Source organism: Alligator sinensis, unplaced genomic scaffold, assembly GCF_000455745.1.
Source record: "Alligator sinensis unplaced genomic scaffold, ASM45574v1 scaffold489_1, whole genome shotgun sequence".
NCBI classification, from domain to species: Eukaryota; Metazoa; Chordata; order Crocodylia; family Alligatoridae; genus Alligator; species Alligator sinensis.
The window spans coordinates 3587398-3612045 of NW_005841901.1; the positions used below are offsets into that span (position 1 = coordinate 3587398).

Below are 24648 nucleotides of genomic sequence, written 5' to 3' on the forward strand. Positions count from 1 at the left end.
TGCGACGCCGACGGGCTGCGCAGCCTGTGCTACCACCCGGCGCTCAACGCCATCCTGGCCGTGACCGCCCGCGGCGCCATCAAAGTCATCGACGGCACTTCGGGGGCCACGCTGCAGGCCTCGGCGCTCAGCGGTGAGTGCGGCCCCGGGGGCTGCTCTCGGGGGCCTGGTGGCACCGGCTGGGGGCCCCCCTCGGGTGCAGCCCCCTTCGGAGGGGGTGGGCCGCGCTTTCGGGATGAGCCGCCTGAGGGTCGCCCTTAGCTTCCCCTCCTGCTGCTTTTGGTGAGGCTCCTCAATCCCTGCCTTCTGCCCCCAGGGCTCACGTGAGCAGTGGTGCTGTAGCCCTCAGGGAAGCAGCCCCTCGATCCGCAGATTTGGCAGGTTGTAGGGTCAGGCACAGTACTGAAAGCCCCAGGTGCTGCTGTTATGAAGCGCGGCATGTCCCTGGCTTCATTTGCGACTTTAGGAGTAAAGACCGGGCACGGAGGTTTCTGTACCATCCCGGCTGAGTCTTGCTCCTGAGTATTAAAGTACAGTTCTGAAGCTTATGATGTCGGGGACCAGGCCTGTGGGGATCCCATTGGGTTTAAAGGTTGTATTCAGCTGTTGCTTCGAACAGATTTAAATTTGGGGTTGCTGGTTCATGTTTTTGGTGAACACTTTTCTTTTCTTTTTTTCTTTTTTTTGGGGGGGTCCTTTTTGCTGCTCTGTCCCTTGACTCTCATGGGCGCAAGTAAAACTGAGTTAAAGGTTTGGTATTATTCACTGGCAGTTCTCCAGGAGTAGGGGGTAAAGAACTAGTGTTGTTATTGTTAAGCCACTTGGTTAGTATGTTGCTCTTCTGCAGTGGATGGAAAACCAATCTTTGGTTGGAGTTTGCCTGTGAGGAATAGACCTGATACCCCAACCACAGGGATTGTCTTCAGAACTGTGGTACTTAAAAAAAGACGAACAAAAAAACCAGATGTTCACAGAGTTTCACGCTTTGAGGAAGCAATCTTTAGTGACCAGTCTCTTACTGTACTTCCACTTTCGTTATTCAACTTGACAATGACAATGTTTAGCTTTCATTTGGATTTTGGTGACTGATCCTGGTGAAGATTTGAGGGTTATAGCCAGAGTTCGAAATACACTTTGACTCTTGAAGGAGCGGTCCAATTGGAGACCCTTCCCCCCCCCCCCCCCCCTTACGATTTTCAAATCCCACAGGGGGCTTTCATCTTTATGGGGGGTGGGGGCGGCTCAGCCCCCCCAAGTTACCCTTAATTCACACCCTGTTTATAGCTTGCTTTTGCTATAAGAACAGTGAGGCACTAGACAGGTTCCGCCACATTTTCCAGGTAGACTTGAGTAATGTGGATACTTTCTTCTTGAATATTATCAAGCAGATTATCTAATCAAATTTAGCTAGTGAGCAAGCAAGAGTTAAAATTAAACCATTTCTTTCCTTTCATAAGTTAGAGCAGGTCATTCTGAAAGTGTCAGTTTCCAAGTGTCCTTATTCATGTGCACCTACATTAAAAAGATGAACCAATGAGTTCATTCTTATTCTGGGCTGTTGTTGCATGAGGCTGCTGTGTGTGAAATCAGTTACCACTCCACTTGAAAGGAAGGTAGGCACAAGTTTAATGCCTTAGTGAAAAAATACATCTTTTCTTTATGAATCTGTGTGACATCAGTCATTCTGAATTTGTTGATTAGTCTGACTTTTATTTCATTGGGGTTTTTTTTAATTATTAACAAAAAATTGTTAAAATTCAAGGAGTATTTTACTTTCATTGAGAAATGTGATTTCTCATTGATACAGAAGAAAATGAGACCTCGACTTAATTTACATGTAAACAGTTTGAACCAGATTTTTCTTTTATATCATAAAATTATATATGTACTAGATGCTGCTTTAGTATTTGAAGTTATAGCTGTGGTACTAGGTTGAATAATGACTGTTTCTGGACAGAGGAATTCATTCTCCTGTGTAATTTACATCATTTATGTAAAGCAGTGTAAATTACATTGTGATTAGGAATAGACAGATGTGCTGCTCTCTCAGGGCAGCTGCATGTAATACACAGCTATTGCTGTGCCTTGCTGCTCTGTGATGGGAGAGGAATAGTAGCCTATTTGCATTTAGCAAATTGCTGTCTTAGAATAAATATGGACAAATGAAACCTTAATTTATGTACCTTGCACTAGTAATATTCTACTCTGTTCTTCCAGGTTTAATTCTCCTTTGTATTGGGTGAAGTTACTCTGGAGGGTTTCAGTATTTGGTCTGGTACTATATTGTACTCGTGTAAATGTTCTGTCTGTCCAGGGCTTATGTAAAATTAACTTACTACTGTGGTCCCATTACATATTCAATCATGTATGCTAGTTTCTCACTGTTTTGCCATATCAAATCAATATGACTGTAAAAGAGAGCGATAGAATCTGTTCCTCATTGAATTTAATCAAAAGAACTACTTACTACCTTCTAGGACTGCATTTATTTGTCCACAGAATGCAGAACTATTGCAAGTTGTAACTGAGGGCTTAATTTAGTTTGAAGAACCTTTGATTGATTGTGTATATGGATTCTATTTCTGAGGCTCATGTACAAGATATCAGATCTTTTTGGCTACCAATGTCTGTTGGTGCTGTGTTTACACTGTTGCTGATCTGATGCTCCGCGCCATCCTTTAGGGGAGCACAAAGGATGGAGTGAGGTCAATTGTCCTTGCAGTTAGATGGAACCTCTGCAGTATCAGTCTACTCTGTATGTTGGTTGCAGTACACAGTTTTTTTACCTTTTAGCCAGAAAAATCCACTTACTTAGTTTAAGGGTATCTTCCATATTTTGTATCTAGCTGCTATGGCTGAAATTAAAATCCATGGAATTTTAAACTCCTCTCTTTCATGAGACTATTGCCTGCAGTACCCATGTGAAGAGCATGTTTTCTGCTATAGCAAAAGGCAAATTCCTGATTACATATCAGTCTGTGTCTCCTTTAAGAAGAGACACAGTGTGGTAAACCGGTCTCATTCCCTTTCTACTGGAGGACTTGTGTGTGGCTTCTTCAGACCCTGAAGAAAGAGATCTGAGCAGTCATCTTCATCTCATTGGACTGACCTGATTTTTTCATCAAGAGATCAACCCCTGAGACTCCTGAATCTGGCACAGTGTTCTGTCTATCCAGTTGTCCTTACAAATAGAACTTTGGGAATCTCATAAGGGATGTACATCACACACAAGTCCTAGCCCCTTTACACTCTTATAGCATTGAATTGTTGGGTTTATTGGCCTCCTAGAAGTATACAGCAAAAGATCTATTGTGGATTATCTTGAATTAGCTTTTCCTCCCCTAGAAGATGTTGTAGGCAGTCTCAGTCTTGTACCACCAGGAGCATGACAGTGAGGAAGAAAACTAGCAAGGGACAGAAGATCATATGGGCCTCCATCAGCGGGAACTTCCTTTGTCACCTGATGAGAGAGAGATCCAACTAATTTAAGTCAGTGGTTCTCAACCGTTTTGGACTTGAGGCACCCCTTGGAAAATGCCAGCTCTTAGCTTTCACTCCTTTTTGGATTTTGGAAAAAAAATAAAGCAGTTCTTCTGATGCAAAGGACTTCAGAAAACCTAGAACAAGCCAGAATATTCTTGACACTGTGGATTCCTATTTGAAATGTCTGGATTTATCTAACATGCTTATGTTGCATGGCACCCTTGAAAGGGTCTTAAGGTAGCTTTGGTACTGTGGCATCCTGATTGACATTACTGACTAAGGATCTTTAAACCACTTAAGATGTATGGTAGACACCTTGGATAGCTTGGAGGTATTGAAAGGAAAATCCCTGTAAATAGTATGTATTCTTATTTGTTCTGTGGCTGAAAGGGTTACCATATTTATCACAATAGATCAGTTGTTGGAACTATCTAAGGCTGTATGTCATGCGTATACAAAAAAACTTGACAGATCTTAAAGTTTTCTGGAAGGGACACAAATGTTTATGAGCCCTTTTATCCTGAGGTCCATAGTGGTGGCAGAAGAATGTGATGAAAAATCCAAACACCGGGAATCTCCAAGAATAATATTAAAGAGAAAAAATAATGCTGTGAAGCTCACCTATGACAGGCAAGCTACATGAACTGGTGTCCTGTTAGTCTCTGGATGCATATCTCAAGTTAGGTGCTTCTGTCAAAGTATGCTTATCTGAATTTGGGCAGAGTGTGGCAATTCATATGGATGCTTCCAGGTGAACATTAAAGAAGTAGTTGTACTTTTGCAGGCTACTTTAGATGCTTCTGAGACCTCTAGACAGACTTATTCAGTAGTCACTTCTATTATGATAGCATTTTTTAACTCTGATCCTCAAGACTGCCAATCTTACAAAGGGCCAAGCAACCATTAAGGATCTCTTTTTCAACGGTTGTTGACTATTTGATATACAGCGTTAAATCTTTTGTCTGTTAAGGGGTTTGAGAGTTTCTGGGCCCATTGTATGTATACAGGTTAGATACAAGTCATTCAGCAGAGGACCTTTATTTATGACTATAATTTGCAAAGAAGGTTAGAACCATCAAGGGAGAAATAGAGGATCTTTTGCATTGGAATCTCTGTTGATCTCAGAGTAACCGGCTTGATGCCACTTGAGAATTGATCGGAACCATTTTCAAAACCAAACTTCATTTCCTTCTCTTTAGCTACCACCTTGGTTTGCCTGTGGCTTAGACATGGCTCAAGAAACCTTTAAAATCATAGCCAAGGTTGTATTTAGTTCAGTTCTGTTTTCTCCTTACTACATGCCTTCCTTTCCTGTCCCTTATCAGGGATCCTCTCATGAAATTCTGTTAAAATAAGGAATGGATTATTTCTTGCAGTTTGGAACCATGGAAAACTGCACGTGACATGTGGAGATAAGAAGTTGTATGCTCCCCCGCGTTTTATTTTTGAATTCTAAATGGACAAGGTGTTAGAACACCAGCTCTAAAGTTCAGATATCTTAAATTAATCCACTCCAAGTTCAGAAGATCCCCAATCCTCAAAATTTCTCGTATCTAATCCTCAAAATTGATTTTTATCTCTTGATTTTTAGAACTTGTATTTTCATCTGTCTGTAGACTCAGTAATCAAACGTCTCAGATTTATAGTGCAGGATCCTACCAATACAAGTTCCTGCTTATCACCCTTGCCATGGCAACAAAAGTGTTCATAGATGCCTAGTGGCTATTGCAGTCTATTTTGTGTTGTTGCATTCAGATATGTCCATATGTAGATGACTACCTCATTTTAGAAAAACTCTACAATGGGTGGTCTGAATTGACTTCTGTGGGCTGTTTATCACTTGAGTTTGAGATCAGCAGAGAAAAAATTGATCTTTTTGCTGACCCAGTATATAGAATTTATAGAAGCAATGCTATATATTATCTACCAAAGGATTGCAGGCCACAGTAGGTCCCAGTCATCTGCTGGCTTATCCAGAGACAGCTTCAAAAGTGAGGTTCAGACTCCTGCGTCACATGGTCTCTTGACGCTAGTTCTAATGTGCCAGACTTCACACGTGTTCCTTGCAAGGGTGGCTGAAGTCTTTCTACTTACCAACCATCACTTGGATGTGAAGGTGAAGGACCTGTGGGATACCTTCTCCTCATTAGATTGGTGCAAAATTAGGCTTATGCAAGCAATAAAGTTCTCTTGTGAAGATGCTATTGAGCAATGCTTCCACACTCAACTGGGAACTCACCTAGACATGAGTCTTGTGTGGGAAGGTCTCTGGTCTTCCCAACTATCCTGAAGCTCAGAGCTGTATTTATAGCATACATAGTATTTACATTTTTGCTGTAGGGATCCATAGTGATGAGAGAAAACACTACTGTCATATGTTGTGTCAGTGGACAAAAACAGTAATCCTTTTGCCAGAAAACTCTTCAATGCTGGTGCCTAGTTTCAGGTGGCACCAGTGGGAACCTAGTGATCAGCTCTGCAAACTATTTTCAGATAGCCATTTGCAGTCTGCTCATGGCTGTCTGTCCAAAAATGCATGTGTTCTTCACAGAACAGAAAACGAAATGCCATGTATTTTGCCGTAGAGGAGATTTGAGCCTTGGTTTCTTGTCAGACATGTTTCTTAATTTGTGGACATCATGCCTACATGCTGATCTCATTAATGCCAAGTGTTGTCAGGAAACATGAACACTATTTTAGCTTCAATGTTTGTGGTAGCCTCAGCTTGAGCTGGACAGTTTTGCTGTTTGAATCCTGATGACTGTCAGCTCGGCCTCTGATCATGCTACTTGTTTTACCTCATGATGTTTAGTCAAATGAAAGTCAGACCATGTACTTAGATCTAACATTCTTACCTGCTGGCTGGTTGGTTAATTACTATGAAAATAAGCTGTTTGAATGAAATCTAGAACATTTTTGTGCATAGCAGAGAAACCTTTACTGGACTCTTAGCAGCAAAATGAAGAGGCTTTTTCTCTTGGTAGCACATCTTCTATCTATCTTGGAATCTTGTTTCTGCAATTCTGGGCTCTTGAATATTCCTGAACATTTTTCACCCATCAGTTTCATAAGAGCATATTTTACATAGCATGTTATTCTAAACATTATTCTCCAACTCGGGCCAATATTTTCCCAACCTACAATTTCCTGTTACTTCCTGAGACCTCAGTATAATGTCCAGAGCAGACCCTAGGGGTGTGCAGGGCCCAGGGCATATCAGCCTGTGCAGGGGTGGCGAGTGGCCAGAGCGTGAATAGAGTGGTGGCGCCCTCAGTGGGGCCTTTACGGCACTGTCCATGGGGCCCCCCCCCAAAGCGCAGGGCCCGGAGCAGTCACCCTGTTTTGCCCCTCCCAAGGGACGGCTCTGATAATGTCAGTCAGCTTAATGAGACTGTCTTGAGTACTTATTAACCCATCCTTTTTAACAAGTGTCGGTGGAAGACATTTTGTGGCCATAACATAAGTCTGAAGGATATGAAAAATGTAGGACCATATGGAACACTCTAAGGTGGAGCAGTCATAAAGATCAGAATAGTCTGAGATCTTTAAATAACTAAGGTTGTTTCTGACCTTTAAGTTAAATCAGTTGATTTGTCCTTCCAGGTGTTTTTCCACGCTATGCTCAGGCCAGTGGGAAACAGAAACTGTGTTCCTTTGTGTGGTCAGGGCTCTTTAACCTAGACAGGAAAAAGCCCTCCAGGCTGTTTTCTACACCAGTGTTTCTCAGCCACTGGTGGGACATGAAGTTCATGTAGGTGGGACTTCAACTGATTCGAAAATGTCCATTAATGATTAATGTAAATGTAAAAATATACTTCTTGGAAAAAGTGGGGTTTTATTTTTATCATGGTGGGACCAGGGTGTTTTGACAAAATGGTTGGTAGGGACATAAGGTGCAAAAGTTTGAGAACTGCTGCTCTACACTACTTAACAGTCCTAGCAAATAGGGTTAAGAGTGAAAACATTTCCACTCGAAGATTTTTCTAAATGGGTATCTGACTGTATTAGATCTAGCTATTACATAACAGGACCTATCTATACATGCTGGAACCCATTCTTCTAGGGCTCAGGCAGTTTCTTTGTCTTCTCTAGGAAACATCCATATTTCAGAAATTTGCAGGGCTGCTACATGACGATTGTTCCACAGTTTGTTCACTGGTTTTTGTGTTTAGACTTCTGGATTAGTGCTTGCATTGGTAGAACTTGCAGTATTTGTTTAAATGGGACTCCTGCCACCTGTTCCTAATTTTTAAGATTATTGCTTGGTAGTCACCAGAAGTGTTGTTCATGTATACAATAGCTTCAGGAAATAAACATTATTAATATAGGAATTGAGGTTCTTTGAGGTGTGTTGTCTGTGTGGATTCCACAACCTGCTCATCCTCTCTTGCTTCTCTGATTTCCTACACAGGTTTCCCTTGCTTTATGCTGTACATGTGTTCCTGGAAAACGGTGCATAACTCAAATGTGCATAAAGGGAGCCCACTTTTTAAAGTGTAACAAATAGGGATACATTCCAAGACCTTGACTGTAACGACCCCCAGACCCATTTCTACCACTTACAAGACAATTTTGGTACTTGCCAACAGCAGACAGTACACACCAACACAGGGCAGTGGTGAATGTCACCATAATGGGGATGGCAACTACAGAAACATGTGTCGGAGACAGTGAGTGAGGAGCACAGATCTACACAGGAGACTATATTTTGATGCACATCACTCCCACAATGCACTGCACAAAGCAGCTGACTGCGGGCTTGCACCACACCGATCGCATAAGAGTGAATTTACCTCGTATATAACGAATTTTTGGTATAAAAAGGGTCATGGCATGAGAGCGAATTTGCACATACAGAACCCACATAAAGTGAGGGAAACCTGTACTTGTTTATGGACTGGAAGAGGAACTGAGGGGTGGTTGGCCAATGCGCTGCCTTTCATGTGCTTGGGAAGGTGGGGAAAAATGGGTACGGTAGGTATGACCCAAATAGACATAGCTAGCTAGAAAGAAGGCAAGATCCCCTTCATGTTGGCTCTTTGCAACCAAGAATCAAATGTCATGGACAACACATCTTGAAGAATGACACTTACTGTGGTTAGACAGTTTTTGTGGATGGCACCCAAGTAGGAAAAGATCCATCTTTCCTCTTAGTGTAAAAACAAAACTTAGGGAATTGGATGTTAATAAACCAAGAGCCCCATCTTCAGAGGAACTATGCTTGCAGCTACATAAGCGAAATTAAAGCAATCTGGTCAATATATTTGTTATTCTCTGTACTGAATGTAGTCTGTCTTAAAATTTACATAAAGATGGCTTACATGGAGTTACTCTTACCTTTACTTCTAAAGGATTCTGAAATGCCTTACAAAAGACATGCCCACTTTCTTGCCATTTACACAATGACATGTTTATTGTTGAATGGCAGTAGCCTTCTACTGTCCCTTCAATTTACTCCTCTAGGAGCAAATAACTCCTTTATAGTAGCAACTCTGCACAATTTTAAGTAGGCTTAATATAACTTAATGGTATTTGAATTCGGTCATCACACAAGCTTTAACGCTTTATAGAGAGAAAGGATTGCCTAAAGAGGTGGTTACATCTGTGACATTAGCATTGACTAGTGTGGAACTTTTGTTATAGAAACCAGTTCTTACAACAGAACTGTGGATCTCAACTGGAGCTTTCATGTAGAAGGAACAGGGAGTGAGGAGTGAGCTGCTTCTGTAGTGTCTTGGTTCTCGAAGTTACAAACATGAGCTGTAAATTTAAGTGAAATAAACCTGTAGAAGGGGATAAAGATATTGTTAAATGAATAAAGGGAGTAGGGAATAGAGCAAATGGATTTTCTATCCTGTAATATCTGGCTGTTGCCAGTGCAGGAGATTTCTCTGGAATTCCTGTAATTTTTAAAAATAAATGTTGTTTTTTCTCTTCATTGTTTCATAGTTGCTTGGGGCTGGAAGGGACCTTACAGATCATCAGGTCCCCCCCCCCCCCCTCCCACACACACACGATAGCCTCTGAGACCAGATGCCCCCAGCAGGATGGGTTTGTCTTTCAGATTTCAACTGGTTGCATATTCTTTGGTTTTCCCAAGCCATGAAAACTGCTGCCCAAGTAGCTGAGAAGATGAGGTGGGGGGGAGGCAGTAGATAAGAGATGTAAAGTGGAAATGTGGAAAACTAATTCAACTAGTTGAGTTCATGGTGGCTAGTTACCTCACCCATCAGAAATATCTGGGAGACATAATTTCCCCCTTTAAAACAGTAAACCTAGTAGTCTAGATTTTTTTAAACTTGTACAAATGAATATTTGGCTAAACCAGGAGTGGCCAACCTGTGGAACAGAGAGTACATGTGATGCCTGGCAGAACAGGGAGGGAACAGGCAGCACAGAAGCAGATGGGCTAGAAAGCAGAACAGGAGGAGGTCAGGCAGAAGAAGGGGATCAGAGTGGTTCTTGGGGAGGGCATGGGACTAATTTGCAGCACGCCTGCCAAAAAGTTTGGCCTCCGTTGGTCCAGACTATTCATAATTTTGAATACATGTGTTCATTAAATGTATACTCTTTAAGAGCGTGGTAATGGAGAGTCTGTGTTTATAAATTAATCATTAAATAGGTTATGTTACTGTTCATTGTCACAAATCCTGTTATAGCAGTCATAAAGGTCAAAGTAATCAGTAATAAGTAAAGTGGTCAACGTACTGACAAGGCTTTTAATTTGGTTATGAGATTTATAACTGGCATGTCAGAAGTAGGTTGGACATGGACATACTTACCCAGCACCATTAACTTGAGAACTAATTCTAATGGAGGACTCATTCTGGTGGCCAAGGTGGATGCAAAAGGTCTCTGGACAATTAAACAGTGACGTTTTTCTGTCTCTAGTGGAAGGAAAGGGATTGGTGCTCTGTGCCTTAAACTGGCTTCATGCATTGTACAAAGAAGAAGAAGGTCTCCTGACCTTAAGGTATCACACCTCTGTTTGAGAGCTGGCAGATGAAAAGAAACGTTGTTTCCATCTTTCAGATCTTCCTGGCAGCTCACAAGGAAGACATTTTGCAATTGTACTTTTCCCCTTCTCCTTAACTCTTGAGTTCTCTCCCAATTAATAACTTCAGCAGTACATGCAGACTTAGAAACACTGGTCAGTGGAATAGATAAGACTTGTGGTTATCTGGCCTTCAGTGTAGTGCAGCTCCTTTTGGTTTAAACAGTCTTTTGTGGCAAGTTATAATAGTATTGCCAGTATGCCCTCACTTAATTGGATGGGGGAACTGATGCCAAACTATTTCTGATGCATTTTCTTAGGATTTTGAATGCTTAACTTCTGAATTCCCTCTCCTTCCCCCTGACCCTTTTCACAACTTTAGCCTGAACTTTGACTTGTCTTTTGCTAATCAGCAGGCTGATCTGATTTTTGGGTATGTTGGGGGGGGATACATAATTCACTTTGAATGGATAGTTAACTGCAGTCTTACCTTTTTTTTTTTTTTTTTGAGAGAGAGAGATGCTGTCACCTTTCCAAAATGACAGTGATTATTTAAAACAACAGAGATATTAAACTTATCCTGTAAGTGAAGCAGTTGGGTGGGGGCATGAAGGGGGGTTTCCATTAATAACTTATCCTTTTAATTGCTTATATAAAGATTTTAGAATTTTTCTCTTAAGGTATTGGACACTTTTGGTGATGAGGTGATCTACTATTTACTGTTTTGATTAATCACAGAAAGCACTGTATTAACAGTTGAAATGTACATTAATTGAAACTAAGCATATTTGGGGCAGGATGGATAATTTTTAGAGAATGTAGTAGGAATCTGCTTATTGAACAGTAATAATAAGGCCTCACTAACTTATTGCTGTCTAACTTTGATACTGAGTAGGAATAATCCCCCAAGGGAAGATGAGGTGATATATCTAGTATTGTCAAAGATAGGCCTGGGGGAAAAAAATCATACTTACTGTGTGCTAAAAACCAGAGGCTAAACAGACATAGATTGAAATGAGCCATAAAGTCAATCTGGAATCTCTGCTAATTTCTTTGCACCCCATGGGAGATAAGCAGGGAGATTTCATAGTCTGAATATGGTGCTGGTCGCCGTTTTTTTGTGCAGGGCATGCCTCTGGTTGGCCAAGGGGTCCTGGAAGTCCCACTCCTCCCCAGAGATTGACAGATGTCCATCTGTCAATCTCTGGGGAGGCCTGGGACATCTGAGGCATGGAGGGTCCCCACCTTAATCTACTGTGAAAATGGCAACTGGCACTTTGCTCAGACTGCCCCAGAAATCTTCCCTCCCTTTACCTTTGCCGGCTGTTTTCCAGTTGTTTCACAGGGACCAAACTTTTTCACGGGGAACCTACCAAATTTGTGGTTTCCATAAAAATATGAATCTGGTAGGTCCCTAGCGGTTAGGTCCTTCCCCCTCGAATGGCCTTTCTTTCCCACTCATCAGAGCAAGAGCTACTGCACTTCTCTTGTAGTAGACTGTTTTTAATTGCATATGGAGTCTTATACACAGCCATTGCTGGGTTTGCTACCTAGCATAAGCAGTCTACCTCTTTCCTGGCAGATGCCTTGTACCCAGAAGCTTGTTTAAGCTCTCCCAACTCTACAGTTTGGTTCAATAAAATATACTAGCCAAAATATCCTTGCCTCTCTTGATGTACATGTGCATTTTGATTTATGAGGGGACAGAACTGAAAATGCATACTATGAGGTGCGCTGATATATCGGTTGGCCATCAAATCGGCACCAATTAAAGGAGAAATAACATTATTAGCTATCAGCTTTTTTTCTTGTTGTAGCTGATAATTACAGCCACATGCCTGGAGCATCCAGGTGAGAGTAGCCTGGTCCCCGCTCCCCACTGCTGGCCCAAGCCTGTGGAAGACTACAGGTCCCAGCAAACGGGGAGGGGGTGCCAGGGAATGGTCACAGGGTGCCGCGCTCACCAACAAAGGGATTGTTAGCTGCTGCTGCCATGGCAGTGCTGCATACACAGGTCTGCCGCGGAGACTGGGCTACATGCGAGCAGCCTAAGGTGCCACACAAGGTACGTTTCGCTCCTCTGGGCACCAGATGCCTTTGCAAAATGGCTTCTCTCCAGTGGCCACAGGAGCTTGGCTGCACAGGGCTTGCTGACGCACCATGCTCAGTGCCACTGTCTACATGAGGGTCTGCCCTGCCCACCCAGGACAGTAGCACGGGCTAACAGGGAACCAGGGCTGTGGGTAGGAGCTGTGGGCAAGGGGGTGACATGCGTGGGAATAAAGTGATTGCTGCTTTCCTCATTGAGGGCTGGAGCAGGCAGCACGTGCGTGCGTGTGTGTGTGTAATGCGAAACAAACAAACAATTTTTTTACGTCAGTCTAAAATGCCTTGCACTATTACTATATATCAGCTATCAGTATTGGCCAAGAAAATCTTTATTGGTGCACCCCTATACAATTCCTTTGCAAGGAAAAAAATAGTTCTCTCTAATCATAAGTCACCTGTTGACCGTAGACAAGAATTGACGTTCAACGGCAGACAAGGAAATCTGTTCCTGTTGTTGGACACGGCTCTTTTTCAAATGCTTCAGTTCCTCTATGGCAAGTAGTGAGACTTACCATCCTTTCTGACAGCTAGAGTGGCTTTCCACCTTTCTGCCTACTTTCTCCTATCACATGTGACCAGCACTTACTTGAGGATCAGTCAGTACCTTGACTCAACTTTTTCCTAGGTTTTAAGTTCTGGGCAGCTTTAATTGTGTTAATATTTTTTTCAGACATCTGCAGCAATGCTGCTGACTGGTGAATGGGTGGGGAGGGGACAGTGTCTTGGATTTCCTATGGTACCATGTGGTCACCCTAGTCATAGATGAATTGTTTGGCAAGATAAGGAAAGTGAAGTAAATTACCGGTAAAGTAACTTTTACCAGAAGGACTTGTAGCAACATACCCAATGATTTAAATTTATTTAGATTGTTTAAATTACTAGTCCTGATGTTACCAAAACATATTATATGGTGTTATGCTTTCTTTAATAGCGTTTTCTTTTTCTCTCCCTCTTCCTCCTCAATTTTATAGCTAAACCAGGTGGACGGGTGAAATGCCAGTATATTTCTGCTGTGGATAAAGTTATCTTTGTGGATGATTATGCAGTAGGATGTAGGAAAGATCTCAATGGCATCTTGCTCCTGGACACAGCTCTGCAAACACCTGTTTCAAAACAAGATGATGTGGTTCAGCTTGAATTGCCAGTTACAGAGGTAAGCTGTTTTAAACATTTAAGTATGTAACGACTCTGTAGTAGGATAATGAAAACAAATTTACTGTCCTGAATGTCTAATGTAATAGTAGTTATTAAGTGGGATGACTTTTAAAAAATTAAATTGCCTTAAGGCAGTAACTCTTTGTAATTATCCTCCACCAAAGCTTGTTAGAATATAGTTCCCCTGCTAACACAAAAGGTACATAACTTGTCTTACTCTTTCTATCCTGTTGTGGTATTTCAAGAGAAATTTCTACAGTGACTGCTACAGGTAGGGACCCATTTCCAGCTTTGTCTTTTTCATCCAGGTATTTGCCTTCAGCAACCAGTTTCAGAAACTGCAGTCTAGACTGCATGGAGTTCTTGGATTATGATCCTTCTGGGATTACCAGAAAAATAAGCAAAAAATAAATCCACTGTTTGATGTATGGAGGTAACAGCAAGTATGGTAACCACTGAGTTCCACTTCCAAGAATCCTAACCAGCTATTATATCTTCTAGGGAAGACCATAGATATTATTTAAGGTGTGTCATATTAGCACATCTTCCACAAGTTTAGTAGGTGTTAAAAGCAAACAAAGCTGTGTGTACATTGGAGTCTTAATGTTAGCATGTGATGTTATCATGATGTTAACTAACATGTTAAAATGTAGTCAAGAGATGGGCTGCAGCCAGTGAGGAAGACAGAAACTCTCAGGAGGAGGAGGAGATAAATCAGTAGGACATTTCTGATCTCAGGGTAAATTGTGGGTATCTACCAACAGTCATATGTAGCATAGTACATACAGTGCAAATACAAAATGCCAGTGCCAAGATCCATATAATGCTTTATGGAGAGGGACCGGACCACACCAATGGGTGATAGGGGAGTGGGATATGAAATTGAAGTAAATCAGATAAACCCAGCTCTTACCAAGGCATTGCCTCTACACAGCATTGAATATTGGGTGCATGTTTTGAATCCAGGAATGTATGGCTAGTGTCCATTTTGCAACATGTGATTTTCCTAGAAGGCGGAACGGTACTAAAAACATTTTCTTAATGGTAGTCTCTGAGGAGCTTTTAGAGTCCCTCAGTTGACTGCTGTCCATTTCAATTTTATGCACTGCATGCCCGCTAGGTGCTGCAAACGGGTTAAGGCCAAATATGAAGACTCTAGTCCATCATGCTTTTGTTCATGGGTTTTGCTCCCTTGTTTGCAGTGTCACCCATGATGTATCCAGATCCATGGCCATTTCAATCTCAATAACACCATTCCTATGTCTGAACTGGAAATTCATAAGCTTTTGTGAGCAAAAGCTCACCAGAACTTCTGATTCACTTAGTCTGTAAAGTGTATCTTCACCCTGCCTGACTTCAAACTAGCTTCTCTCTCCCGCCTCTCTCTCCCCGTGTTTAAAGCATTGGGTGTGGACCCTTTTCCAAAGAGCAGAATAGCAACCCTTCTTTTTATAGGCTGCTGCTGGTAAAGGAATTTGTGTTGACAGTTCAGTAGGCACAGATTCTGGGAGTCTAGGGATTTATCAGCTAGGAATATGGAGGGAGAGCCACATTCAATTATTACCTGTTGTTAGAGATAACATAAACCCCAGAGACCCTCAGTAAATTTTTGACGAGATGGCCTGAATGTGCACTAGTCCATGAGGAATAATAATCCCATCACTGGGAAAGCGTAAGGAACTTAAATTGTAACTCTCCTTGTGTTCTCTTGTTTTCCCAAGCTTTCCCTAGTCGCCTTCATTGCATTATTTCTGGTAATAATATTCTGTACATCTTATATCCATTTCCAATAGGCTGCTTATTCAGTTACAATACCGAGCTTATTGTTACCTGTGTTTTCCTCCCTAAATAGTCTTACAAAATCAATTTTACTATACATTGATTGATTATTTTTTTCAAGTACTCAGGATGTGTGAAGACTTCCAGAGATCTCTATTAACTGTTCCAGTGAACTCAGGGAAGAGGAGCAGTGTTATCTTGGGGGCCTTTGTTGGTTTGCCTTCATTGCTTTTGTTTCCCAAAGTGCAAGAGATCATGTTCCTAACAGTGGCTAGCAGGCAGCAAATTGAAGGTGCCCCACATGGCATGATGTGTGGTTCATTAGGAACCAGGACTCCCTCATGAATGGTCCTTTCAAGTCCAGTTTGCAGCAAGCACTTACTGTTTCGAAGTATTTACCACCCTCTTAGTTTGGGGACATGGAATACTGAACAAAAGACTGTTCAACTTGTAGCCTGTTTTAATTGCTCCTAGAAGGTGCCCTGTGCATTATGGATAAAGTACGTTTCCTGCCTCTAGGAACTCGGTACATGTGAAGGTAACAGGGAGGAGAACCAAGAACAAAGAGGAATGAGATGATAAAATTTAAACAGCACAGACTTCATTGAACATTTCTGGATGGCACTGCTATTTTTTTAAGTTTGTGATGTTAATCTGAAATAGTTTAACTATCCCCCAGGATGATCTGGGACCCTAACATGTTGTGCGGCAAGAAAAATCTTAGTAATTTTTTTTAGACTAATTGCTGCTTCCATCCATGTAAATCTGTCTGCTTCCCAGATTAGAACACTGACAAACTGAACTGATCAATCGCTCGTGAAGCTCCAGGGGCTGATGCTGCCTTTGGTGCCTGCCTTTTGCCCTTGTAGCTGAGTTTCCTCCTCAAGGAGTTGGTGGGTGTGGTAGGAGAGGTGGTTCCTTATGTGTCTGGGATTTGGCTAATCAGTTGGGCTGCATGACTGAGCTAGTCTCCAGAAACTTTCCACACAGCAACATGAAGCATCCCAAAGGAAAGGTAGTTATTAGTGAGGTTAGTTCCACCAGTTGGCCTTCAGTAATATCTTAGGCAACTGATTATTGCAGGTAGGATTTTGCTGTCAGAGATTCTATCCATGGCTTGCTGCAGAAGAGAGCTCAAACGGTTAGTGTGTCATCCCTAGTCATCTTTACTGTTTATGAAAAAACATGCTAGTGCAGTGGTGCTCAACACTTTGGCTCCGCAAGTTGCATATGTAGTGCAGCACTGGTCCACGAGAGGGATCCCTTGTGGAGTCGGCACAAAGGGTTGGTCTTCACCCTGTCTCCGCTCAGCCTTGCCCTGTTCATCAACTCTGGTGTGCATGTCCATGCTGTCTGGCCTTCTGGGCTCCCCACAGATCTGGAAATTTGGCAGCAGGGGAGTGGCAATTAATGCTGCTACTGTTCTCCTGTGGTCAAATTATTAAACCTGTAAGACAGGGTTGGGGAACCTTTTTCCTATTGTGGGACACTGACCCATAGAAAAAATCAATTGTGGGCCACATGCAAGTAAAAAGCAGTTTTACTTGTGAAAAACTTGAGAGAAACACACATCATTTTACTCACCTGCTTCTTTAGTGTGATGGCTGAGGTTGCTTTTCTTTGGTGAGCTTTGTAATAGCTGTGCTGTGCTGTGCTGTGCTGTACTGTGCTGGATGACCATGGCACGCGGCCATGTGCAAGCTTCTCCCCCTGGGGACTAGGGGTAGCTGCGGCCAGTCAGGGGGCAGCCACTGTGGCTATCTAGCATGGTACGGCATAGCAGCTGCTCCCCGCCTGGTTGCTGCTACCCCCAACCCCTGGAGGGGGAAGCTTGCATGCAGCAGCAGCCGCCACCACCCACACCACAGCTCCGTGTGTGGCCAGTGCTCCAGGATCGGCTGTGCTACTCCTGATGCATTTTTAAGGTGTGTACGTATTTTTAAAAAGTGCAGGATTTTTGAGGATTCCAGCTTTTTAAATGCCGGATTTATGAGGTTTTACTGTATTTGACTTAGGCTGGATTAAATTATGCCATGGGCTAGATCCAGCCCGTGAACTTTAGGTTCCCCACCCCTGCTGTAGGGAATTCTGCAGGTCAGATCTGGCCCGTGAGCTAGGACTTGAGCATCCCTATGCTAGTGCATCGTATCCTAAGTTGTTACTCACATATGTTTTTTTTTGTTTTTTTTAATTAAAAACATTGAAATACAAATTTGAGGTGTGATTCTTACCTTTGTGGTAGAGTGTTGAATTCTGTGGATGACTCTGATGGACAAAAGTAACAATACATGCCACTTACTCCTGTTCAAAGCATTGCCAAAAGTGGATCTATGTTTAGATCTGGAATCCATCAAGCCAGGCCAAGTTTTATATTTTCCGGAGCAGTGGAGTACGTTCTAATTCTGCAATTTAGCTGCTGAGGCTAAATGCTAATTTTATTTTTACACGTGTGTTTTAGGCTCAGCAACTGTTATCTGCTTGTATGGAAAAGGTAGATGTCTCCAGCACAGAAGGATATGACTTGTTCATCACACAGCTAAAAGATGGTTTAAAAAATACCTCACATGAGACGGCAGCAAACCATAAAGTTGCAAAGGTAAGGAATTGCTTCTGGATTCTCTTAACGGGGTGATTCTGAAAAGGTGATGTTTGTATTTTTAACGTCTTATTAAATCATTTATTTCTTGTTAAAACAACTGCGATTTTTTTTGAAAAAATATTGTCTAACTTTCATTTTACTTGAATTCAAGATGACTCTGAATTCAGGACAACCCCCAATAATTAGGTTCTGTGTATGAAAACTGTATAATTTTGTTACCATTTAATTTATATAGAATCTAATTGTCAATTGTTGGAAAGTCATGTTAATTTTTCCCTTCTCTCCTTCCCCACTGCTGCAGGGGGCAGGTGCCTATCCCCTGCCTGCCCCTTCCTGCAGCCTCTGCCCCCTTCCTCCCTGCTGGGAAGCATGGCCCAGAGTTTGCATATGCTCTGTGCCTGGGAGAGAATGGGCCTGTAGCTGTGCGTGACAGTAAGCAGTGGGGGAAGAGAGCAGAGGCCTGGGGTGGGGGAGTAGGCAGCTGCTGCAGCTCTGACTCTGGCCCTGGGTCCTCAAGTCCAAGATGAAGGGCTCCCCCCCCCATATTGAAAGGTTGGGTGAAACCTCATGGATTTGAGCAACTATGATGACTTGATTGAAGGCCATGATGAAGAATGCAACCATATGCTTATAGCTATTTGTAATACATGCACTATATCCAGTAGCTAAAAAGTAACTTTGACCTGTTTAACAGTTTATTCATTAAATCTTATTTCTATAAATATAAGAATCACAGGTTTGAGCTGTAAACTTCCGTGTGCTAGTGCAGGATTTAGCTTAATAGGAGAAAGAGAGGCTTCCAATTTTTGAACAAATAAACCCATAAAATAGGTACAGTAATACAGGGGTTGGTAACCTACGGTCCATGAGCTGGATCCAGCCCATGAACATGGAGCTTCAACTGCAGGCCCTTTTTCACACTGTTGTTGGAAGAATTACCTGCCCTCGCATGTTCTTCTGCCTGAGGTGGGTCATTCTGGCCTGCAGTTGGAAAGAAGTGTTTACTGCTGTAGTAATAAATGCCAGATTCATCATTCTAGGAGGATTGATAAAGATAATTATTTACTGATGGCCATATTTTCAACTGTTCATTAGAGATGACTCCCCAGCCCAGCCCAGCCCCTGGCTTGTTTACTTTTCATTCCATCCAGGAAGAGCACACACCAGCTGCTGCAGCTTCCTGAGCCTGACGAAGGGTTTTTGAACCCAAAAGCTTGCTTAATAACTATTCTCCAACCATTTGGGTTGGTCTAATAAAAGATATCAAATTCACCCAAGGAACCTTGTCTGCCATTAGAGATTTAGGCATTCATGGATCATTAGTTGTCCTTACCTTTAATTTGGCCTTGCATACTAGAGCTTCTCTTAAATCTGCAAAGTGTTTATGAGCTGCTAGATCCTTTTGCTAGGACCCAGGTACTTTACATGATTAGGCTTCTTTATCCCCGCCTTTGAAGACAAGGGTTTATGTGGGACCACTGAGGTGCTCCATCTGTTTGCTGAGGCTTTTGCTTCACAGGGTGCTGCTTCTCTGATCAGCTGTGTGGGGCTGCTGCTGATTCCCAGCAGATTGAAGAAGTGGATCTCTTAAAGCAAAAGCTCTACCAACAGCTGAGTGGCTTGTCCTTAATTTAGCAACCAACTATGACTCAAGTGGCTTGTGTACCACCTGGATACAAGTAACCTGGGTTCTTTGGTGCCACCTTAAACTGATGATCTATCAATAGCAAACTTCATTGCGATTTACAATGGGTATAGTTTTGGACGAGATGAATTGCACTTTAAAATAATCGGCCAAAATGTTAGCCATGCAAATCAGTAGGGTTCCTGTGGACCTTGAGGGCACAAACAAATAATGTAATAGCGACAAATTCTGGTGATTGATTAACCATATTTTGTTATATTTGGAAGCAACTGGACAAATGTACTGAAGTGTGTCAAGTCTCAATGTCAGCATAAATTAGGCATTCGTGTAGCATCCATAGGGTAAACTGTTTGTAGATCATAAAGTGCTCAGAGCTGTCAAAATAAAAAGCATATAGTAAATTAAGGAATTCAGTGCTTTTTAATTTGAGCCTTTTCATCCAAATTGTTTTGATAAGGGGGTATGTTTGTAGTATATCTCTTACCCTGCAGAACCACAGCTTTTAATATGCTGCTTTTAAGAGTGCATTGGTAAGCTATGCTCACTTGTGTCCTACAGCTTTTGAACACCAGCGTGATGATTAATGCTCAACGTGTACTTAAGTCTGGCAAATTTCATTCAGATAGGAATGTTCCTTATTATGCGTTCGTTAGTTCTTGCATATGATGGTTTCCTTCCACGTGGCTTTTTACATGCACGGGTAACTAAAGGTTTGGTGAGGTATCTTTCAGAATTCAATCAGTTGTCTAGTATGTTCCACCCCCCCCACCCCCCCCTTGTCCTTGTACATCCTAGCAGTTGCCTTACAAAGTCTGTGGGAGACTAAGCAGAATTTTAATGGAGTCTGTCTTCTAGAAGTATTGCATCTTGGAACTTGAGAACAGAACTCTAGTAACTCTAGAACAGAACTTTTCCTTATAAGCATACACAGAACTGCCTCTATCAAGTGCAAGATAGAAGTTTAAATGTCCCAAGGAATCACTTAGTTGCATTTTGAATAGTTTTTGAATATGTTAGTTAGTTACCCTTGATGTTACTGTAGTACTCCTATTACTTTTAAACAAAGACACATTTATTAATTTAATGGCCTTCCTCATTTCTTTGCAGTGTTGAATGTTCCATCAAATGCTAAAAATATAAGTAAAGGATAGTCTGTTTTCATATTCTCAGCAGCTCATTAAAAAAGTTAAATATCAGTTCCCCCTATTTGCAAACAATATTATGAATGAGTAACAAATTAGTTGGCAAAAAGTGCTTTTAAATAAATTGCACCAAATCTCTACAGAATTTCTGATTTTAAACTGTTCTTATAATTTTTTTCCCATTATGGCTGAAGAAAAGTCTCTTTAATGAGAATTAAGTTCATGACAAGCTTTAAATTTTAAGCACTAAGACATTAGTGTGTAAAACAACGATTTGAGCTTTAAGTTGTCACTTGCATTTTTTTTGTGCTTATAATTGAAATAATTCAGTATTTATATTCCACAGAAACTTTGAATTGGGAATCTCTAGAAATCTCATTAATGAGATTTGACTGGCACATGTAGAACAGAAGGATCAGGTTGCAGGCAGTGATAAATATACTTAGGTTCCCTAAATTATGATTAATCTGTTACATTAGCATTAAGATCCCAGTATTTAAAACGTGCTTATTAAGCTCAAAACCAAGAATTAATATTCTTTTATTTTTGTTGGTTTGCCAGGTGTAATATGGTGTGCACATACGGTGTACGTATGCCAGGTGTAATATGGTGTAATACAAACTGTATCTTCTTGTAATAACTTCCAAATATCACTAATTGTTTTATTTTTTTTCTTAACTTAGTGGGCAACAGTTACGTTCCACCTTCCTCATCATGTATTGAAGTCTGTCGCCAGTGCCATTGTAAATGAACTTAAGAAGATAAATCAAAATATTGCTGCCTTACCTGTAGCATCCTCTGTGATGGATAGGTTGTCTTACCTCTTACCCAGTGCACGACCAGAACTTGGTGTGGGACCTGGTCGATCTGTGGACAGGTATGTTGAAACATGCAAGTAGCTAAATAAGGAATTTCTTATCTTTTGCTTTCATCAAGGTGTTTTTTTTATCATTCAGATTTTTTTGACAAAGAAGTTGACATAGTCTCTAAGTTGGATACAAGAAAAAGGGATCTAGAAAATTTGTCAAAGTTACTTTAAGCATTTATGTGTAATGTTAAAAGCTGCTTTTAAATGATGCTTCTTTACAGTTATTATTTGTTCAGGATTCTCACTTCTTCTGAGTCTTGGTTCCTATGTGCAAGACTACTTAAATTTCCCAACCCTTAAATTTTTGTGCCACCACCACAGAGGAATATAAATGTTTACATACATACTTTTTAGTCACTTTCTTCCTTCTTACTACTGATAGTGGAAGGCTGTATCATCCTGGCAGCTATCACCCCATCTTTTCCTGCTTCCCAGTGCTGCTGCTGTTAAGGTAATAAATGAGACCTACTTACTGGTCAAAGCTGGTATAGTGCTGAGTAATCTGGTATCTTCTGAAGCATTTTTGTACTGGCAGTATTTGGAGAGAAGTGTCAATACCAATTCTTGGAGCACCCATATTTTTCCTTAGGTCTTCATCCAAGATTTGATTTGTCCATAGTCTGCTTCTGTTGATTCTTCCAGTTTCATAGGTGGAGTTGGCCTGGGTTCAGATTAATTTAGCTGCCCTGCTCTAAATAGTAGTTTATGTACTCTTCTGTAGCATGGCAAAGATCAGCTACATGACAAAAGTGTACCCCTGTGAAAATGCCGCATAAAAACAAATAGCTCTTTTGTATAAATACTGAAAATGCCCTAAACCCCTTTCACTGAGATTAGAGAAAGGGAATAATTCTCAAATCCATGATTGTATAATTCCTTGTTTCTAGCACATTATTCAAAATGCTGTCTTACGTTATCACCAGTTATGTTTGTTAAGGTCAGTGTGTTGCATCACAGTGCTTGTTTCTTTATCCAGCAACTTCAGATCTCAAACTAACACTCCTTTCCATCTCTATGGTGGACTGTGGCATGGGTGACTGGTACCACTTTAGTCAGCCGGGTGGGGGTCTGTCCTTGCTGACCAGGAGATGGCCGTGGTGCTTCATCTAGCGCTCCCAATCCCTGGACGGTGTTCACAGGGGGCACACCAGTGCTCCCACCTGCCCCCTTCACCCGTCCCTCACCTAAGTGGGGAGCAGAGCCTGTCAGGGGGTGCATCAGCACGTAGGGGGTGTATGTGCACCCTGAGAGCATCTCCACTGCATTGTGGGATGAAATCTTGGATCATTTATATCCTGGACCAATTTATTATATAGTAATTTAAAACCCATGAGTTTGTATACTAAAGGAAGAAAGAAAAAGTAGTGGATATATGAAAAGATAAAGGTTTTATACCTCTGTATATGGCTGGATTGGGCCCTGGGGCCTGGCACCACCTGCTCCCGCCCCGTGTGCCAGGATTAGGTCTTAGGGGCCTGGTGCCACCCCCTCCTGCCACCCCATGTGCTGGGACTGGGTCTTGGGAACCTGGTACCATCCCCTGCACAGATATGAGTCCTGGGGAGCCTGGCACTACCTCCTCCCAGTGCCCCGTATTCTGGGATAGGATCCCAGAGGCCTGGTGCTGCCCGAACACTGGGGTTGGGCCCTGGGTCCTAGCCCTGCCTGCTTGTATCCAGCATCCCACCCAGACCCTGGAGCTGTCCATGGGTCTGGACCTGTGGGGAGCCCCATGGGCTGATTACATGGTACCAGAGCTAAATCTGGCATGCAGGCCAGGGCTTGAGTACTCCTGTTTTAAATAGACCTGGTATAGATTCAGAGTTGGAGGCTGAAATAAATGACCCTTTTGATACTATCATGTATATATCTCTGTAGTGAACTAAAAAACTTGGCATTCTGTATTGCTTGTAGTAGGCAGAATAACACAGTGAGATTTTTTTCGGATACTCTTATCTTCCATATGGTGTTGTGGTCTAAATTTTAGTATTAAAGGAAGAATAATTTTGACAAAGTTTAATAGTTATTTTCTTCAATCTGACTAAATTAAAGAGAAGTCTTTTCTGTTGCTGTTTTTGGAACTCAGCCTATAGTATTGATTTTGATTATTTTAAAAAATAATCTGGAAAACTAAATAAGGAAATGTTCTTTAATTTTCTTCCCCCCCCCCCCCCCCACTTGCTTTCTTGATGACTTTAAAAGAAGCTGACAGGAATTGCTTTGATTTTTTTTTCTAAATACTTTCTAAGCTATTTGTGAAGGTTTTCATGAGTTAATTTTGTTTTTTTATCTTGGTTTTGAATGACATTTTATGGGTAATACCTTTTTTGTTTTTAGATCGTTGATGTATAGTGAAGCTAACAGACGGGAGACATTCACCTCATGGCCTCATGTAGGGTATAGGTGGGCACAACCAGACCCAATGGCTCAGGCTGGGTTCTATCATCAGGTAAAAAGATCAGTTTCTGATATAATACAGTCTCTAGGAAAAGGGATTATAATGCTTTTTAAAGCTCATTCTCTCCATATCTTGTCGTCAGCATGAGATCAAGAGAAAACATAACTTGCGTTTTGAAAACGTTGACCATCTTCAGGGAAGTCTCATGGTTTTTCAGTACAGTGAGGATGCACTTTGAATTATTTTGAAGTTATTTTTTTCACTAGTCGGTGGATGATATTTGATCTGAGTTTCAATATTTAGCTCTTTTTAAATCCTGTACTGCTCTGTCGAAGAATTTAGCCAAGCTCAGTTTTATACTTTGTTTAATATCTTTTCAGCAATCTAATGATGTGAACAGTTTCTGTATAGTTGGAATCTTTTTCCTTCAGGAAGAGAAATTGAAATAAGGCAGAAAAAACAGTAAACTTGTTTCA

The 24648-nt window shown here is 41.6% G+C and overlaps 1 protein-coding gene across 1 annotated transcript in view; it reads left to right on the top strand.

Annotated features, from left to right (window-relative positions):
- Nucleotides 1–24648, top strand: part of BIRC6 (baculoviral IAP repeat containing 6) — a gene marked incomplete at its 5' end in the record, with an annotated part of 326913 nt that continues 302265 nt past the window's right edge. The window contains 5 exons of the mRNA XM_025197634.1: nucleotides 1–133; nucleotides 13558–13739; nucleotides 17979–18116; nucleotides 21590–21783; nucleotides 24112–24223. Of these exons, the coding sequence (XP_025053419.1) occupies nucleotides 1–133; nucleotides 13558–13739; nucleotides 17979–18116; nucleotides 21590–21783; nucleotides 24112–24223 (759 nt within the window). The remainder of the gene's footprint in view (nucleotides 134–13557; nucleotides 13740–17978; nucleotides 18117–21589; nucleotides 21784–24111; nucleotides 24224–24648) is intronic.